At 38.3% G+C, this 21,453-nt stretch overlaps 1 protein-coding gene across 7 annotated transcripts in view; it reads left to right on the forward strand.

Annotated features, from left to right (window-relative positions):
• The window catches only part of ptprt (protein tyrosine phosphatase receptor type T), a 625,436-nt gene that overhangs the window by 460,532 nt on the left and 143,451 nt on the right, over positions 1-21,453 (forward strand). For all 7 annotated transcript variants that reach the window (XM_030135306.1, XM_030135308.1, XM_030135311.1 and 4 more), the window contains one exon: positions 14,411-14,565. In XM_030135306.1, coding sequence (XP_029991166.1) covers positions 14,411-14,565 — 155 coding nt within the window. The remainder of the gene's footprint in view (positions 1-14,410; positions 14,566-21,453) is intronic.

Raw genomic sequence — 21,453 nt, forward strand, 5'->3', positions numbered from 1 at the left:
CACCAAACTGACGGGCTGAACCCATTTGAGTCATAAAATAGGAGCATGGACAATCCGTTGACAAGGGAAACAAATGTCATTCCCCTTGTCTGATTGAAACCCTTAAGGTTGGCCCTGTTGACACGGCTCGCACAAAAACAAATGCAATTCTCTTTGCATCCATCACTTTCCAGGAGAAGGAACAACAGTGGCCTGTAGAGGCATGGTAGATTTTATCTGAAGTACACATTTAAAACTAGACCATTTAATAACATCAGATAAAAAAAAAAAAAAAAAAACAAGTGGTGCCAGGCACAACAAACCCTGCCCCTCGCATGTATTGTAGCTTATTTTGGCATCAATCCAGCTGATGTCGTCATGTCTATGTGTGTGCTGATGTCAGCATATCAATTGCCTCTATATATGTGCCAAGGTTGAAGTAAATTGAAAATGAAATTGATGTTTTCATAGACATTTCAAATTTCAGCTATTATAAGTAAACGGGAGAAAAAAAAGATTTAAAAAATTCATTTAAATTATTTACTTTGACCTACTTTTCCCAAAATGTAATCACATCTATTCTGGGTCACTGGCAATCAATAAACCAAATTTGGTATGAATTCAAGCAAGAGTTTTGGTGCTACAGACATTTGAAATTTTACCTATTATTAGTAAATGGGGGAAAAAAGATTTTAAAAATTCATAAAAAAAATTTAACTTTGACCTACTTTTCCCAAAATATAATCAGATCCATTCTGGGTCACTGGCAATCTGTAAACCTAATTTGGTATGAATTTGACCAATAGTTTTTACTGCTAGAGTGTTAACAAACAAACAAACAAACAAACCAAACCAAACAAAAAACAATAACCCTTGCCTCCTTTTTGGGGGCCAGGGTAAAATAACAAAGAAGGAAAAAAAAAAAGTGATGTTAACTTCAGTCTGACGAGTTTACAAACTTTATTCTTGAAAAGAATGAAGAAAAGAAAGAAATGAAGAAAAAGAAGGTAAGATTAAATGCCTGAACAATTACACAATTTAGATAAATAGAAAAACAGAAAAAAAGTATCAACCAAGTTTTCTTTAAGTAACTTGTCAGTAAATCAAGTGATACAGTGAAAAATGTTTAAGTCATATCACTGAAGATCCATATGTTCTACTTAACACTTTCAGTACAAAAGTCAACTGTCTAATGTAACATTAACCTTTTGAACGGTTTTAGCTTTAGTGTTTGACACTATACATGTATGTGTTATTTTAGAGTAGTTAGTTTAGAAGAGTAGTTCAGTTGTGACAAGGTACGGGTTTTGAAAATTCCATGTTAAAAAAAGAGGAATTTGAGGAATTTTTTTCAAACCTTGACCTTTGATGTACAGTGGTCAAAATGCAACCATCTGTACTCTTAGTTATCAGGAAATAAACACAAAAAATAAGTGGGCTGTTTTGTCCAAAAATGTGAACGCTAATCTGATAAAAGTCAATACATTTAATCATCACAGTTGATGTGGTAGAAGCATCAAAATTGGCAGCATTAAGATCTGAATTACTTCGACCAGAGCCACTATGTGTTCTGGTATTCCAGGTGTGCAGTGGTTAGTACCAACCAAAAGTGGTCTGAAGAAGGTGAACCCCTGAGCAAATAAAAGCTATGACTATAACCAAAGCAAACACTTCAGATTAAGATAAGATCAGACTTTATTTATCCCACCATGGGGAGATTTCAGTTAACAGCAGCAACAAACAACAAGCAAGTACAGAGACAAAGACAAGTAGAAAAACCACAAATGAATGAACAATGCAAATATAAGAAGAAAAATTAAAAAATTAAGAAATTTAAAATAAAAATAAATAAGTTGAAAAAAAAAAAAATTAAAACATTTAATTTTAATTTCAAGTCTTTTGTGTTCATTGATTGGAAGCTCCAAAGATGAGTCCAGGATGCATCTTGGTCTGAGTTAAGAGTTTATTCTGATCACACGTAAAATATAAAAATCAGCGCTGGTCTCTCTCGACAAGAGCTCATGCAGGAACTCGAGTCGCAAAAAGCCCTAAATTCCAGGTGTGGTTGACAGTTGTTTTCTTGGGTGACTCCACCCCAAACAATAGGTTGGAATTTCTCAACGTCATTCGACTCTGTCTTCTGATTGGACCTTGCCCGTTGCTGTGACTTGCCAACTGTCAGTCCATGCCTTGCTACTGGGGTGTGCTACGCAAAGTGTCATGACTGTGGTCTGAGATGTGTATCTGTTGGAATGCAAGGTCTCAGCTCCCTGTAGCCACAACATCTCCTCCTGCAAACAGAACTGACCATGAATTTATCAGTAGTGATGTCCATGAATTTTGTGAGTTTATCAGTAGAGAAGTACATGAGGTTACTGAGGCAGACGCCAGAAAGCAATACTAGTAATTGATGCATGGTATTTAACATAACACTATAATTATTCTTCAGTTACTTATTTCCATCATCATTAAATTATCAGCACAAAAAAATGCATTTCCCAGCTACTCCAAGATGTAAGAATTTATTTAATGAAGTGGAATCTTGTCAGCCAATAAAAGAAGACAAACATTGAAAATCGACACATTCAGACACACATGGTTTTGACTGGGGAGGAAGGGATGAAAAAAACAAAACTAACCTGAAAAGGAAGTAAAGCTGTAAGACAAATGGAGAAGAGTAAAAGGTACAATATTTACCTCTGAGATGTAGTGGAGTTGGAGGTTAAGGCTGTAGAACATAGAAACACCTCGAATGTGTTCTGAGGAATAGAATAGAATAGTATAGAATAGAATAGAATATCTGTATTGTCATACTAACAAGTACAACAAATTTTAAAAGTGCCATCCAATCTGTACATCAAATATAAAACCTACGATAAACATACAAATAAAAGCAGCTAAAATAAATAGGTAAAAAAAAACAAAAAAAACAAAAAAACAAGCAGAAACCCATCACTCACACACAAGCGTATCTGTTACTTCAAATGTAAGAACTTGCATCAGACTGAAGTTAAACTGATAAAAACATTAGATTGTGTCCTTTACCTTTTCCTCAGATACCAAGTGATGAACTTTGCTAATGAATTACGCAAAATACTTTTCAATATTTATGAAATGAAGCCTTCAAGCACTCATGACAGCTAACATATAAAAATGAACAATTAACAAAGCTTTTCTTTCATCCAAAGTGGCACCGCTTCACCTCACTTCACATTTTTTTTGTTTCATTAGTTATGAAACAAAACTTTTCAAGTTCACCGCCCCCCTTCCCGAAAAAAAACAAGAGGCCCACCACACGTCACTCATTAACAACACATCAAATGGGCTGCAATTAATGTTGTTGAGGGCACAAAGTAGTCCATGATTGTCTCTGCGGTCGGCACCCGGCGGGGTAACCTTAGTGCTTAATGAACTGCAACCGTGACATTCATTAAAGAGGGATTATGTCGTACTTATTGCCACTTACAATATGCGAGGAATTTGTCATTTAAACGAGTCCATTAATGGAATGAATGTGTGATAGGTGGAGGTGGGTAGGAGGATGACTCACAACTTGGTTGCTGTTGCTTTTGTCTTTGTTTTTTCTTCAATTTTTATTCCCCCTCCCTAATCCTCACCCTCCTCACCCTTTTCTCTCCCCCTGGTTGCTTTCATTTTCCCCCTCCCTCTCTGTTCCTCTCTCTCTGCCTCCTCAGCTTTTCCGTTTTTCCTTCCATTCCTTCTGCATCCCTCCTCTCCTCTTGGCCTGTCCACTTTCTCTCAGTGCAGTCAGATAGCTGGGAATATGGTGCTCTAAGCTTCCAATCACACAGGAGGTTTTTGAGGCTTCGTTGCCCGTAAATTGGTGGTGGAGTACGGGTGGGGGGTGGGGGGGTTACCTGGCCATCCCTACATTTCCATCCCACACTTTAACACTTTCACGTCCCTCTCCTTCCGTGCCTCTCCTGTTTTTCATTACCTTGTTTATTACTAAGATGTTATATTTACCTTCCTATTTTTCATGCACTTTTTTTGCCCTCTGCTCCATCTCTGGCCTCATTTTTATTTTATTTATTTATTTTTTATTCCTCTGTCTCTTGGCTGAATCGTTTAAGTACTCAAGGGCAAGTGTGGCTTATCATTTTGATCCCACATACACACTAATACACAACAATACTGCTTTAATTTCATCGCTCTCTGCATATCTCTCTGTCACACACAGACTTATTATTTCCACTGTTCTTTGAGCCAGTGGAATGATAGGGATGAGAGGAGATCTCGGATCGGGATCTGACCTCTTGCTTATTGCTTCCCGACCCGTGGAGGACTCTGTACACATGCACACAACAATGCAACAACAACACACAGATATTGAGGTTTGAAATACTGTAAACACAGATAATGCGCCTTATAATGTCAATATTGAGAGATGAACTTCCTCTTTGAGTAGATTTTTTAACTTGTTCATGTTACTAATTTGAGCAGCAAAATACAAGAGATAATATTTCTACGTTATAATATCTAAAAAGGACCAGGCTACTGACTTAAAACTAGTGTGTACTGAGATTATTTTAAATGTTTCCAACAATGTCCAAATGTGCATTTCATTTAGTGTAATGTAACACTGGATAAAATAGATTATTTACAACACTGTAATCCAGTAGAGCTCATTTGTATACATTTAAATATACAACATGTACAGCAGCATAATGTTAATCATTCATTGAAATCGCCTCATCTCATTTTAGTTTCGCATTCAACATCACATTAGCTAGTATCAACATTAGACATTACCTTGTCTGTAAACATGATTTTTTCTTTCAAGTACATCAGATGGATATTTATTAGTAATGGCCCTGATCTTCATGGAAAATCATGGGTCATGTTTTTTCAAAAAAATTCTCTCATTGTTCCTTCCTTTCCTTTTTATTTGGACCACCACTTGACAGATGGTCCACTATCAGTAAGTTAGCATTTAGCATCAGCTTATCTACTCAAACCCCTCTGCTTTTGCCAGCTCTGCTCTGTCGGTCTTTTGGTCACTTATGCCTCCAAAGAACTTCCAAATGGCAATTCATGAAGTACAGTAGGTGATAATACTATGGCTCGGTCCAGTCTTTTGAGTCCTTTGCGCTTGCATGCATTAAACATTTGCCACTGTTTCTATTTTATTATCATACTAGTGCATTGACCTGTGGGGATATAATGTGGTCATTTTTATGCTGTTGTGTGTTTATACATGCTGTACTGCATTTGTCCAGCAGTCACTGCAAAAGCGTTCTGGGCATAGCGGCGTAATTGTAAGATTATTGTTTTCTAAAATTACTAATATCTCCCAGAATATTGGTCCTATCAACTTGCTATTTTTGCTACTGTCTTCCTTGACCAAAAATACATAAGTATGCCAAACTGCAGCAGTCAGCTCTGTCCGGATTTTGTGTGAAACCCTGGACACACACACACACACACACACACACACACACAGAAACACACACACGTACTCAGAGGCCACTTGGCTTTTATAATATAGATGACCCAGTGGTGTCTCAGAGCTTGGGGGTTGTGAGTTCAGTTTCTCAGTCAGACCAGGGCTTTTTTATGTTTTGTCCACGCTACATGACTTTTCTCTGGGTTCTCCAGTTTCAAAAGCAGGTATGAATAGGTTAATTCTTTTTTCAGTACCATTGGCTACAGTCTGGAGTTGGTCCCTGAGTACCTTCAGTGGCAGCTCACTACTCCTGATGTGTTAAGTGCTGCTGCTAATGTCAATGCTAATACCTGTTTTTCCCTGTGGGGATAATGAAAGGAGTTAACCTTTAACATTTAACCTTTGCTTCCGTTATAAGTCTTGTTGAGATTGAAGGTTTCTTTTCTCAGAGAGCAACATTAAGTTATTTTTGTTGAATACAAAGTAATTAGCTCTGTAGACAGATTTTTAAGCAGTGGTTATGAGTTTTATTTCTACATATATTTAATCCTCAGCCTTTCTGTACCAGCTGTCATTTGACCATCTTTATTTAATACACAATGACTTGTTCATTGACAAGATTGACTAAGCCCATAACTAGTTCATTAAACTTTAATGTTTGCGAAAAGAAACTTTATTAGACACTCAAGGAAGGACATAATTAATTCTACATAAGAAAAGAGTGATTGGATTCTGATTCTAATTTGTCTTCATTAGTGGCTGTGCAGGAAGGACTGTTTTATTCACTCATGCACATAAACAGTATAAGGATCGTTACTGACTCCTTCACTCCCAGTCCCACTCACTGGGTTGTGTGTTGAGGAAAGTATTACACGTATACTCTGACACACGTGATAAAACTGAACATCCAGCAGATCCACTCACCTGCCAATGTCTGCACGCACACACGCACGCACGCACGTACACACAGCCACTTGCATGGCGATTCGTGACTAGATGTCAAACAGTTGAAGGAACTTAAAGTCTGTGTTGGTGGATTCTGGAGGAGGTTTTCTTGTTGAACTTTATGTGATTCAGCTCGAATAAAAAAAAATAAAAGCATGCTCTTTAAAGCGATATGTTACTCTGATATGTGTATTAGTGATGTATGACTGCTGTTCACTGGCAAAGCAAACACTAGGGTCAGCAAACTCTGCTGTGCACACTGGGTGCATCCTGGTTCATGGATCACTGTGGTCTGAGCATCTGCTTGAGTACTTTTTTTTTTTTTAATTAATCTTAATAAAGTAAGTTTTAGCTCAAATATAATCAAAAAAGAGGTACAACACATTGGCATGTGAAAGCATTGTAAAGTACAGAAACTAATAAAAGACCTGAGAGGTTGAGTTTTTGTTGGAGTAGAGCTAAAACGTCCTTAAATTTCGGATCATAGTAGTCAGTCACATAAATATTGTCATTGAAGGATTTGTTTCTCAATCAGAATCAGTGGCAATATATGCAGACAGGACTTAAACTCCATGGAGCAGACTTCAGATTTAATTTACACATTTGCCCCTTTTTCCACCACAAGAACTTTTCCAGGAACTTTTACTTTACACCAAGGTCCATTTGCCAAATACGCTATTTGTCTCAAGCTGAGCTAGCATATTTGGCCTTGCTCCTACGAGTCTGTTGCTGTAATCTGTCCCCCTGAATACGCTGAAGTGCATATTCAACAAATACACTTAAAACAGCCTGGACCTCATCAAACGTATCCCAAATAAGCTCTAAAGAAATTCAGTGGGACTTTGATCGGTTGGCAACTCCAAATGACTGAGTCTCATTTGAATACATTTAAGAATTAAGAAGAAAAAAAAAAAGTTCTTTTACTCAGGTAAGTAAGTTCCTGGGAATGCAGGGGCTACTGTTCCAATTAGGGTTACATTTAAGCAAGGTTTAAAATGATAGGTAGGATGTAGTGTAGGCTGTGTTTTATTCACATATTACAGATGTTCGCTTTCCCTTTGTTCTCTTTTAAGGCTACATGAAAAAAAGTGGATATTAAGAGGTTAAAAGGTCTATTTAAATGTTTTGTCTTCTTATGTAATGTAGTGATCGGGCACTAGGGGTAGTGACCACCCAAGCTGAGAAGATGGCTCCAGCTGATACCAGGAACAATGTCAGAGATCTCAGCTCAATCAGAGCACAGCACTAAGAACAGCTAAGATCCTGCACAGAACCCTCAGGTTCCCAGGCCTCTGGTAGAGGACCTGGGTCTGAAGGAAACACTGCCCAGGTGGGCAAGAACAGTTTTTTTTTTTTTTTTTTTTAAATAAGTGTGTAATTCAACAGTTTTTAGCCCACTATTATGAAATAAATGCTGCATTTATTTATTGACTAAGTATTAACTTAACATAGGCTATGTTCAGACAGCGGGTCTGAATGCACCATATGGATCTTTTGTTGAAATTAGAGTTTTTTGTGTGCTTGTTCATATTACACATTAAATGCAACTATCAGTTTTAAGTATGAACTGAATGCGACCCTGAAGTGACCCTCATGCGCAAAAGAGGTCCTGATGTAATACGTTACCACACAGGCACACACTGTGTTTACGGAAGTAACACTCCTGGGGCATAGAATTGTGACGTTTGTCGCGTTTCAATGACATAAAGGTCAGTAAATGGGACCTGGCCGTTCAGACTGAAGTCTCATTTCAAAATATCAGATACATATCGGATTTAGGACCGCATATGAAAGTGGCCTGGATCAGATTTGAATAAATCAGATTTCTGTTGTTCAAACTGTCTTTAACAGATCAGATACAGGTCACATATGGGCAAAAAAATCGGATTTGGGCCCCATTTGCCTGCACTCTGAACGTAGCCATAGTCTTATCTCTTACAGTGTGTAGATACATATAGTCAGCCTCAAAATATGGGGTTTGGATGATCACTCAATCAATCAATCTTTATTTATATAGCACTTTTCATATAGTGAGAACGTAGCACAAAATGCTTTACATATAAATTAAAAAATCAGTGACCCCCCCCCCCCCCCCCCCCCCCCCCCCCCCCCCCTCCCCAACACACACACACAAGCACACGCACACATACACTTAAAAAGACTGACTGAGCACGAGAGGACCAGAAAGTAAAAGAGGAGGCGCTGTCTCAGGGAGCCATCCGCACCAGCGGGCAGCCACCGACCCAGGTAACCCGGCGCCACTGACACAGTGCCACACCCTGACCAGTGAGAGAGGGCCAACTGCCACCGCATTGTGGCGGCAGGGACCCCCACCTACCAGGGCGGAGCAGACCCCAGAGTCCACAGCTGCCCCCCGGCGCAGAGGGCCCCCTCTGATGAAACATTGGAGAATATAAATAAGAAACATTAAAAAGATAAAAAACAAAAGCATTGATTAAAAAAATCTAAATATAAGACATATATATATATATAAATATAATATAACTATAAAACATTAAGAGGATAAAACAGAAGCATTGGTTAAAAGTCAAATTAAAAAACTAAGAGAAATGGGAAGTTAAGATATAAGACAAAAAGGGGTATTAGTTAAAAGCCAATCGAAAGAAGTGGGTCTGGAGCCTGGTTTTAAAAATGGCTACATTCTCTGCAGCCCTGAGGTTCCCCTGCAGGCTGTTCCATAGGCGAGGAGCACAATGCTGAAAAGCTGCCTCACCATGCCTCATCCAGTCCTTAATGTGAACACAAGCATAAAACTCCATCAGCACTTGAAGTGTTAGTGATCACCAGCAGCATTCAGGTTCATGGATCCATTCTGACTCACGGAGCGGTGTTTTTTTCACATGATAAATACAGGGATGGACCGTTAATGTTTAATTTATGATAGTTTTCCCACAAAGCTGCGGTGGATGTACTGGTTAATATCAGATTGTTATGGCTCACTGTCATTTGTGCCATCTGTTGTCTCAATGGACTTGATACTGAAGGTTCAAGTAGGACTTAAAATAGTCAATTGGAAATGCCCAACAGATGGGAGCTGTGACATGCGAACAATGATAAAAAAAAAAAAAAAAAGAAAGGAAGAACATAAAATACAACCTCACTCAAGGGATGTCTCATCACCAGTTACAAAACCATTATGAAACCACTTTTGACGTATCTTGGCTGGCGTATGTGATGTCAACACATCCCCACTGGGTCTCATCACTTTTTACAACTTCGAAGTCCTCTGAAAAATCCTGTCCTTTGCTTGAATTTCTGAGGGTCACAGATATGTCTTCCTCTTGTTTTGAATGGGCGTCATCTGGACAATAAAGTATGGTTTATTGTCATTCTGGATGATTCACTTGCTGTTCTCAACAGCTGTGAGCATCAAATCTAGTGAAGATGTTCAAGCATTCACTGGTGTCACTGCTTGTTTACACGCTGAGATGAGTCATTTAGAAAATTAATCTTAGGTGACGTGTTTGATATTACGCCAAATACAGTTTTTAATGAATGATATCTGAATTAGATCATTTTACTTTTTCTGGATCAGCATCACATACTTTCACAACCTGCAGCATTTCCAAACTCGTATTTGACGTTATAAGATGTGTCTGTTTGCATGGAGGTAGTTCAGTGTGTGTGTGAATGCATGTATGTGGCTGATGTGCATTGTTGATGCCTGCAGTACATGTGAATGTGTTGAGGGACGGAGACGGCGACCAGGGCAAATAAGTTAATTTAGGCCAGGGGTCTGCAACCTTTATTATCTAAAGAGCCATTTTGCCCCCCTTTTCCGCCAAAAAAAAAATATTCTGGAGCCTCAAAAAATAGCAGAGCTTATAAACTTTTAAAAGTTTTAATCTTTTTTTTTTATATTTTATCTGTTACAACCACTGAATACAACAAAACAGAAGTGCAGTGTGGAATGGATTCTGGAGTATGATTACTCTAAAAGTACACAGTAAAAGTGTTTCGTAGTATTTGTGCTAATAGTATATGAAGTACTAATACCAAAAATACCAAATTCACAAGGTACTTATTGGAAAAAATAATTTTATTCATCATTGAATTTAGTCTTAAAGCCTATTTCAGACGAAAAAACAAACACTTTTGTAGCTTGGAAGGGATTTTTGAGTATGATTACTCCAAAAGTACATAGCAAAAGTAGTTCATTGTATTTGTGCTAATAGTATATGAAGTACTAATACCAAATATACCAAATTCATGAGGTACTTTTAGGAAATCATAATTTTGTTCATCATTGAATTTAGTCTTAAAGCCTATTTCAGATGAAAACTAGAAGCACTCGGAGAGCGCAGACCTCCGCCAAGGCTGATCAGTGGCCCCCCCCGTGGGCCCCCCCACCCCCGATCACCACCAAAATTTAATTATTTCTTCTTTATCCCATTTCCAACAAACCCTGAAAATTTCATCCAAATCTGTCCATAACTTTTTGAGTTATGTTGCACACTAACGGACAGACAAACAAACAAACAGACAAACAAACAAACCCTGGCAAAAACATAACCTCCTTGGCGGAGGTAACAAACACTTTTGAAGCTTGGAAGGGAATCTGGAGTATGTTTACTTCAAAAGTACACAGTAAAAATAGTTCATAGTATATGTGTTAATAGTATATGAAGGACTAATACCAAAAATACCAAATTCACGACATACTTATTGGAAAAAGTAATTTTATTCATCATTGAATTTAGTCTTAAAGCTTATTTCAGATGAAAAAACACACTTTTGTAGCCTGGAAGGGAATCTGTTGAGGATTACTCCAAAAGTACACAGTACTCATACTCATACAGTCGCTCTATGAAAAGTATCGCTATTTATGGAAATGATTCTCTTCAAAACTAAACACTGCCTCCGCAGTCCCCAGTTGTACTGCTCCATATTCTCCGTCTGGTTCACATCCCAGAGCCCCAAGCTCCCCGAAAACGGACAGAATTACGTGAGTAATATACAAAGGATGGACAGAACCCCCCATCCGCATCCGTCTGCCTCTTTAACATCGAGCATAAATGAGCCCTTACTTTTGTTGGCACATTCGCTCCATTCAGCTCATCTACCGTAATTGTTGAATGAGTAGCGCACAAGAAAAACGCTTGCGGCTGGCTTGACCATGCAGTAGAGAATTGCGGCTGGCTTGACCGCAGTAAAGGGAGCCACTACAAGGAGGCTGAAGAGCTGCATGCTGCTCCGGAGCCACAGGTTGCCAACCCCTGGTTTAGGCTAAACAAGTACAGTCAAACTTGGGTGCATGCTGCCAAAAATAAAGCCCCTCCTCAGTATAAACCCTGGTACTTGTGTCCCTATCCTCTTGACCATGATGGAGTTTTTGGGAGTTAACTCTGGAGGAGAAGCACCTTTGGCCTTGAAGGGAAATGACTCCCCTGTGTCCCCTAACCAGGGGAGACCTAAGCAGGAATAGGTAACATTGGAATTCCAAGGATAGGACTGAAAAACTCCTTAACATCCTGTACTTTAGAATAGACATGGAACACAGATTCCATGTGTTTGTTGGGCCTGTAAAATCTTCCAGATTTGTTAGGTGTAATATTACTATTATTATTATTATTATTATTATTAATATTAATATTAAGGGAGAAATGAGGAATCTCATCATATAAAAGTTAAAAAGAAGACATTACCACTAGACACTCTTTAAAGGTGCCCTGCCACATAAAACCTTTTTTACTTGTATTTTGAAAAAATATGTTAGGTCCATAGGTGTTTGTGTTATGGAGTGAATTTGAAAATGAACCACTACCTCCTCTGTCTGCTACTGCCACTGAAAAGAAATAAGTGTAGAAATAAGGTCAATTAGAAAAGCTAGTCAGTGTGATGTGTTAATACCTGAGCTCATTACTGTTCATGAGCTCGCCCGGCTGAGACCACGCCCACAGAATTTGTCTACCTCAGTGACGGTTTTCGTATACAGCAAGCTGAGGCACTGTAAAGGGGGGTAAACATGAAAATTCATGGGGCCCAGCATTCCCGGGGGGCCCATAGAGCAGTGAAGGCGGTCCAGTGGATATAGGTTTGAAGTTGTGAAAATTCTGTGCAAGGTCCGCCGTACAAGAGAGACATAGAAGCCAGAAGTCGGACGTTCAAAGCATGTTAAGTTTCACTTTGGTTTATGCCAGTTCCTCTAGTTGTTGCGCAGGGTAAAGGATGCTGAAAAGCCAGGTTCTCATTGGCTAGCTGTTAACCAATCAGCGTCAACCAGAATAGCATATTGAATATTCATGAGAACTGGCGCAAATCAAGTCCATTGTAGAACTTCAGACATTACCACAAAAGTAATGAAATATGTGTGGCAGGGCACCTTTAAAAAAAAAAAAAGGAAATCTGGCAGGGGATACTGGGAGAACCCATCAAACTATTTTGTCCTTTTTTCCATCAATACACATATTTCCATCTGAATATATTGCACATTTTAGGAGTTTAAGTGCATTTCTATCCATTACTATTTGCAGACATTAAGAGTTGGTCTTTTGCCATCATGGTTTAAAACTTTGCTGGCTCGGTGAAGTACTTCATCCAAAAGATACAACCTTTACTACAGATGGGTGAGAGAAATCTTTCTCCGCTGGCATTTATCTCAGGCAGTTTTGCACGTTACATAGCATTTATGTCTGACAGTTTGCACAATTACTCATACATTGCACATTTATGTAAATATATATATATATATATATATATATATATATATATATATATATATATATATATATATATATACTTAGTAGTTTGTATTTGATGCTCAAATGCAACTTTTTTATTTGTTTTGATTTCCTAGTTAAATTATTCTATTTATTTATTACCTCCGCCAAGGAGGTTATGTTTTTGCCAGGGTTTGTTTGTCTGTTTGTTTGTTTGTCTGTTTGTTTGTTTGTTTGTTTGTTTGTTTGTCTGTCCATTAGTGTGCAACATAACTCAAAAAGTTATGGACAGATTTGGATGAAATTTTCAGGGTTTGTTGGAAATGGGATAAGGAAGAAATGATTAAATTTTGGTGGTGATCGGGGGTGGGGGGGCCCGCGGGGGGGGGCACTGATCAGCCTTGGCGGAGGTCTGCGCTCTCCGAGTGCTTCTTATTTATTTATTTATTTATTTATTTATTTATTTTTATACATCTTAAATTCTCTTGGCATTCAGTGTAGATGGCAAAGTAAGATTATCATTTTGCAGGGACGCCTGCTTCTTTACTGTACACATGACAATAAAATGCTTCAAATGTTGAATTCGATTTGGTGACGATACGGAACAGCATCACAGCTTATGGACCACTGGCAAAAGACATTTTTGTCTCAGGGGTCACCAAGGGCCACTGATGATACTGATGTTTGGCCTTCTTTATATAGCTGTAGAGCTTTGTTCTGAAGCCTCTTCATCTGATGGCCTCCTTTCCTGCTTCTGTTGGCAATGCACTAAAATGTTTGTTACTTGTTACTAAAATTTAGAATAGAACATGTTTCTGGACATGTTTTATTTATTTATTTGTTTATTTGAGACAGTGCATATTAATGAACATCTACAACAATTGCAGCTGTAAATATGCCAGATTGTAGCAACAGTGTTCATTTCCATCTGTAGTCCCTTGGCAGGTGACAAGAAAGACAACTGACAAAAGACAAAACATCATAAAAACTTGCAAAACAACACAGTAAGGACAATCTACTGATGATCACAGGCTTGGTTTTCCTTCATCCACTGTTTAAGTTATGATTTGGAGGAGGCATATGATTGTGTGTCTCTTATGTTGAGTGGTAAACTGTTCCAATATTCAGTCCCAGTGACAATGCATGAAACCCACCACCTCATGAAGATTTTGTCTCTCATTTAATAGAAAAGTTCTTTCCCCCTCTCACAAAAACTCATCTCCTGTTTAATTGTTTTGGTTTTACACTGTGTGTCTGTGTATCTACAAGTGACTGGGTGCTTCATATGGATTCTCATTCATGTGTCTGTTTGCGAGTTTGGTTTTCTGTGTATGTTACATCTATACATGTGACTGTATGGCTTTTTTTATTGTATGTTTGTGTGCTCATCCCACAACAGGAAACTGGCAAAGAAGCAGAAGGAGACGGCCAGCAGTTCCACGCAGCAGAGGGAGATGGGTCCGGTCACCACTGCCGATAAGAGCACCACCAAAGTCAGCACCCTGCACAAAGATGACCCCTTCTCTACGTCCAACCAGGATCTCAACGGCTTCAGTAAGTCTAAACCATGCTCTCACTGAGCCTCTCTGTACCTGGCACCATCACTGAGAACTGTCTAAACCTGAACCATCCCCAGTATGCTCACAAGCTCATACTGGAAACAACAGAATATTTCTATCATTATTATATATCTGCCAGTAAAATCTGCCTGTGTTTTTTTCACAAAGGTTTTTTTTTTTTTTTAGTTATTTTGCATTACTATTTTCTTATAATATTGATTGTACTGTACACTCTGTGTTGTGCCGCTATTGGAACCTCAATCAGGGATCAGTAAAGTTTTATCTAATCTGATCTATCTGATCTAATCTAATCTAGTCTAATCTAATTGAATCGAATGCAATCTAATCTAATCTAAACCAATCTTATCTTATTTTGTCTCATCTCATCTTATCTTTATATTTTCTAGATTACAGGACTTTCTCTCACTTTTTCCTCAAGTTCTCCAGGTTACTGAAGCAGGCAACAACTATAAATTGGATCAGATGCATCAAATCTTGAGTTACAGTTTTGTTAAGTCACAGCAACTACCAAAATCCAATCAGTATAATCTTGAGTTCAAGAAAAACACCTTCAAGAAATCCCCTCAAGGTGTTCTTGATGTAAAAAAAAAAAAAAAAAAAAAAAGGACAGATAAGACGTCGCAGCAACTCTATCCTTTGACTTTTGGCCACCAAACTATTTTCAGTTTATTTGTAAGTCTTGAGTAAAAAAAAAAATTGGGCCAGATTTTAAGATGTTCCATCAAGTCCTCCCTGAGATACCATGCTTTAAAAGTAATAGGAACAGACTGATCGACCTTCTTATAAAGATATGTGAATGTATCTGAAAATGAAATCAATCTGAATATGAATGTCGGTGTTATTACCTCTATCAAAAAGGGTGATCACTTGCATCTGCCTGTGTGTCACTATATACACCTCATAGCAGTAGCAGATGCCTGATACCACTGCTGTAGAGACAGAGTGCTCATTCAACTTCCAACATCTGTGTTACTGTCCTGTATGTACATTTGACCAGCATAGAATGGGAAATACCTGCACATGACCAAGCTGAAACCTTTGAAAACAATTGAATTCTGAATCTCTGTTCAGTCATTTTGTTAGTTTCTACTTCAAAATACCTCTTTAAAAAAAAGAAAAAGGAATTTGTCATTAATGTATGATTTTTTTTTTAATGAAACTCTCCATGTATTTGTCTTTGACCAGTATCAGCAGGGTGAGTCCATCTAACTTAGTGCTGCAGTAATCATTTTCCACCTTGTCCTCTAAACTTTCTCTGCCCTGTGATGCTTGAATGATTCCATTTTCAGATGGTCATGGAAGTACATAAACTTATATGCATATTATTTTGAGTGGAATGCATGCACCTGATATAGGGGTTTCATACTGCACATGTGCAGCCAGAATCCTGTGAAAGTCAGCCTGGCTAGACTTTCATTTCTTGCCATTATGTTGGTGCATATTCCCATTTCTTTGTGAAGTGTGTGTATGTCCTGGGTAATTAGACAGGGCCTCTCCGAAGGGCATTTTTCTCTTGAAAATGTCAGGCTGGCCTTTTGGGAGCGCTTGGCGGTTGAAAGCCAGGGGTATTGGAGAGGGACTAAGTAGCAAGCTAATGCTGACCATAATTGCCTTCACTCTGCCTCTAACTGTCCACTCTGCAGTTCTGTCCTACAATAATGTTTTTGCATCGGAAACACTTAAAGGGGACCACTTTCGCCTGGACCTTAGATGTATGCTAAAGTTTGGCTATTTTCAACACTGACATTTTCCCTGCTTTTTATTCCAAACATGAACATTTGCAGCATAGATAATTTCTCTCTGGCAATCCTGTCATCAGGAAATGATGTTCATTATAACATAAGTGTGACCCCAATTATGTTTCTTCAAGAACATAATGCCCTCTACATTATGTTTTTCTATAAACACAATCAGTGCTTGATTCTCTTATGAAAAGTAATTTGTTTTTGACAAATCAGCTACTTTTATGCCATTCCTCAATGGGCAGGAGGAGGTTGGAGTGGGTAGTTGATATGCAAAATCCAGGGCCATGCCACCAGAGGGGGGATTTTTCATCCCCCATACGTATAAATGCTTAGCTTTAGGTATTAAAGGTGCGTCAGTTGATTCTTTTTTGCTTCCAACGATGACTAGAATATCTGGTTTACTTCCTCTACAAAGGCTGCAGACTTCTCCTCTTGTGAACCAGTAGGTGTAAAGAAATAGTCATGATATTGTAAACTTCCCATTGTTGTCAAAACTTAAGGTGAAATTCCTCTTTTTTTTTTTTCTTTTTTTTTTAGATCAGTGCAAGTTTGATTATTTAACTGCTTTGAATGGAACAAACTTTTTGCCATAAAATAGTCTGGCCTTTTGTCTGTCTTTCAGAGTTGGTGGTGCATTATCACATGGGGATTATTCTAAAAACACACACAGATCCAGGCTCAGTCCTAATGAGACACAGAAAAATGCTGACACAATGTAGGGGACCCAGTAATATTTGCTGGATGGACCCTCGCAGGGCAAATAACCTTTTTGTGTTATTGCATTCTCACCCAGTCACCAGCTATCGTGCCCAGGACATTGCTGTCAAAGCAGATTTCTTTTGGTATGCAGGTGCACTCCTCACTGTATTAAAGTTGAGCTTCTTTTTTGTGGCACATTAGCATACACGCACTGGTATGCATGAGACAGGACGGATTTTTATCACAGAAAAGGGGGGGTATTTTATCATAGTGTTTGGGGGGTATTAGGACTAGGGGAGCAGAGGAGAGATGAAAGGAAGGAGGAGGGAGGAAGGAAAGGACGAGTGAGAGAGGAGAAGATGAAGCTGACATTCTCTGCTTCAGGGTAATTTGGACCATTGTACCGGAAAACAGAGTAAACAAAAGGTAAAAGAAGAATTAGGCAAAATTCAAGCTCCTTGCTATTTTCACATCAGGAAATCATCAGTACTGTCATTGTTGAAGACATTACTGAAATTGCAATCACTGGATTCAGTATTTGGCATTATTTTTTCCTGTTTGACATTGTGTTTTTAGCTGCAGTTATAAAGCACATGGCAAACACAGAGGTTCAGTTCAAGGTGTAATGATGGGAGGCTTAAAAAGAAGCACAATTAAAAAACTAAAAGAGATCAAATAAAAGAGCTACATCTTTATGGAAGTAATAAAAAGCAATATAAGCAAGTAAAAGATAAAAAAAAACAACATAAAATAAAGACATAAATAATGGTGATAATTAGACTATTGAGAGAAAAAAAACAACAGAAACAAACTAAAGCACCAAAGAACAACCAGGCTTTTAACCCATAAAGACCCAGTGCTACTTTTATGTCAGTTTGCAAATTGATTTTTCTCTATATTTAACTTTTCTTAAGTAATTTATCAGCATTTATTATCTGTGTTTTGTATGTTTCTCTGGCTTGAATGCACACAGTTAAAAGCTCTGAAAGGTAAGGGGTCGGGGGTGGGGCAAACTATTCAGGCCCTTAAAAACAAACAATAAAATCTTAAACTGGATCCTGTAGGTGACAGGAAGCCAGTGCCGTTGCATTCCCTTCACAATATCCCTGATGTTTCCCTGCTAATCCTCTTCCCTGAAATGGCGGTGTTCAGGACGCCTGTTACACGCGAACGTACTTCCTGATCGAATTCTAAAGTTCGGCCCCTCATCTTGATGAATTGCGACCACCCATTTCTACTTCTCAACTAAATCTGAAGAAAAACCGTGTAAACTTCAATATAGTTGCCTTTGTAAATTCGATGTACACTGGGGCACACAGCAGTGACACTTCAATATGGCTCCTCAGCCACTGTTGACAAGTAAACCGGAAGAAAGGATACGCAAAATGAGTCATTTCAAACCGTTTCCGGGTCATGCGTGAAAAACCCCTATTAGCCTCATTGTTTGTATTTTCTTAGTGGATGATGACTGAGTAAACATTAACCTGAAATTGACAAACACATTTCTTCTGTTGTTAAAACCAGCTTTTTTCTGCTGCGTCTTTTATCAAAGGTGAAGCCATACCTGCCCATAAACCAGTACCAGCATGTTGTTCATATTTATCATGTCTGGACTGGACTATTGTAATTGGCTCTATTATGGCTTGGACCAGTCCTCCATCCACCGGCTGCAGATGGTCCAGAATGCAACGGCACTGGCTTCCTGGCACCTACAGGATCCAGTTTAAGATTTTATTGATTGTTTTTAAGTGCCTGAATGGTCCACCCCCCCACCCCCACCACCACCACCACCTTTTACCTTTCAGAGCTTTTAACTGTGCGCATTCAAGCCAGAGAAAAATGATCCACAAATTGGGTGTTTTTAGACGTACCAATAACCTGCCAGAAGACTAAAGGTGACAGAGCCTTTTCTGTTCAGGGCCAAGGCTCTGGAACTCTCTGCCCCTAAATATCACATGTCCACAGTCCATCGATCATTTTAAATCTCTTATAAAGACACATCTATTTGTACTGGCTTTTAATACAAGTGTGTGACTTTTCATTTATTTTATCTTCTGTTTGTATTTTTAGATACTATTTATCTTATCTTTATCAGTTTTAGTATATCTTTTATATCTATATATGTTTATGAATTTTATTTTATGTTGTATTTTTACCTATATCCTCGTACAGCACTTTGGACTCTTTGCATTGTTGTAAATGTGATATAGAAATTAACCTGACCTTGACCGTGGAGCTTAAAACCTAATAACAATGAGTACAAATGTATGTAAACACCTTTAGGTAAGCACACATACACACACACTCACATGCATATATAAAGTAGCTGCAGGTCATCTAGATAAATGTGCGAAGGCTACCTGTGATAACTAGTGTGGATTATTGAGCAAGCTTAGCTAGCATATAATATGTCACAGTCTGTCTCCCGGCAACCCCTCTGGATTTCAAATTATTGTGTGTATGTGTGTGTCTGTGTCTATCCTACATATTATTTATTTATAGACCTCTTGCAGTGGTTGGTGTGTGTGCGTTAACAGTATGTGCAGCCATGATGAAGCTATCGGTCACTGTTTAAGTAAGCAAGACCTGGTGGTGAATCACATTTGTTACTAATGATATTCTGTGTCGCTCAACACTACTATAATGGCCGTGTGTTTGTTCTGTTCACTGTTTGCAGGTGGGGATGTCGATGACCACTGTGATTCATACAAAAGAAACAGTTTCTGTTGTAAAGTGTGTTAAAAAGGTTCTATCTTTTTTTTTTTCCTTTTCCCATTTTTTTTTTTTTATTTATTTGGACTTTTATGATGTTCTTCTAATTTGAGAACGATTAGCTGTAGCTTAGTTTTGATGAATACCACTGTTGGTTGTTGTAGGAAAAGGTCAGAAAAAATATTCTGTCAAAAAAACTCAGCAAACATCATACCATTACTCCATCATGCCTTCATTTAAAGGGGTCATATTTTGCTAAAGCCACTTTTATTAGTCTTTGGTACATTTATTTGTGTATTTGGACCCTAATAGTTCAAAAAGTTTGAATTTGAACCCTCCAGGTGTTACAAAGCTATCTTTATATTAATTCCAGCAAAAATCAAGTGAACTTCTACTACCCATTTTAAAGCCGTCTTAATTTGTTACATTTTATAACTAGTTACGTTACGACATTTGCACATATAAGGTCAAGACTTCCGACGAACATTTCTCAGAGTACGACATACGTACTTTCCGGGCTATAAGGCGCACCGGAATATAAGCCACACCTGACTATAAACCGCAGGTGTCCACGTTGTGATGTGAGATATTTACACAGAAAGATGGTAAACAGAAAGATTATTTAAATATTTGTTTCCATACCTTAACTGCTTTTTTCCAAACAGTGCCTGTAACACAGCAGTAAAACTGCAGGAACACGGGTGGCTCAGAAACCCAGAAAAATCATTGATCTGTATCTTCATCTTCCTTCTCCTCATTGAAACCACTGCAGTCGTCTACTTAAGTGTTGGAGTTGAACAGCCTCAAAGGCTCCGTCACACACCTTCTATGTCTCTCCTCCATTGTTGCTCAATGGCACTTCTGTGCTGCAGCTCTATTTCCTTCTTAGACAGACACATCAGTTGCTTTTAACTTCAAAGCTGCATCATATGCATTTCTTCATGTGTTTTCCATGATGAGGGTTTGTGCATGACACGCAAAATGATTGTTAAAAGTTAAGATTAAAACTTCTCCTCTTCATCACCTCTTGCACCTGTCTCTCACTTTTGCACTTCCTGCTAGAGCGCCCCCTGGTGGCATTTAGCCTGTATAAATCTATACTCGAGCTGCATTGCTGTATAAGCCGCAGGGTTCAAAATAAGAAAAAAAGTAGCAGCTTATAGTCCAGAAAGTACGGTAATTGTTTGTCAACAGCAGTGGTTGTAGTCCATACTGAAAATATGTAAAAACTTCAAGCCAGTTACCTAAAATGTTGGTTGTATTAACGAACACAAGTGCCTGAATGAGACAGTCATCAACCTGGAGGGGGTGGGGTGTGACGTGGCTCATGTGCATTTAAAGGGACTGTTCTCAAAACAACCTTTCCAGTGTCATTACTCAGAAATAGGGTTGAAGATAGACCTGTGGAGTTGAATTAATGAAGAATTCAGACCCAAGCATAGCATTTACAGTTTATGTAGACCACAGAGAGGTGTTTTAAAATGCATAATTCCATTTAAAAAAGCAAAATATCACTCCTTTAAGACAAGTGAACAATCATACAGAAGAAATAAATTGAGTCTCCGTCAGTGTTTTAATTAGAATAAAAGTCAACAGTGCACAAATTGTAGATATGAAGTACAGATATGTTGACATTCTAAATAACAGGCATGTGCAGAATGTGTAGAATTCTGCATCTGAAGTTAGAAAGAATATGTAGTGTGTAA

Source organism: Sphaeramia orbicularis, chromosome 5 (genome assembly GCF_902148855.1).
Source record: "Sphaeramia orbicularis chromosome 5, fSphaOr1.1, whole genome shotgun sequence".
Lineage (NCBI taxonomy): Eukaryota > Metazoa > Chordata > Actinopteri > Kurtiformes > Apogonidae > Sphaeramia > Sphaeramia orbicularis.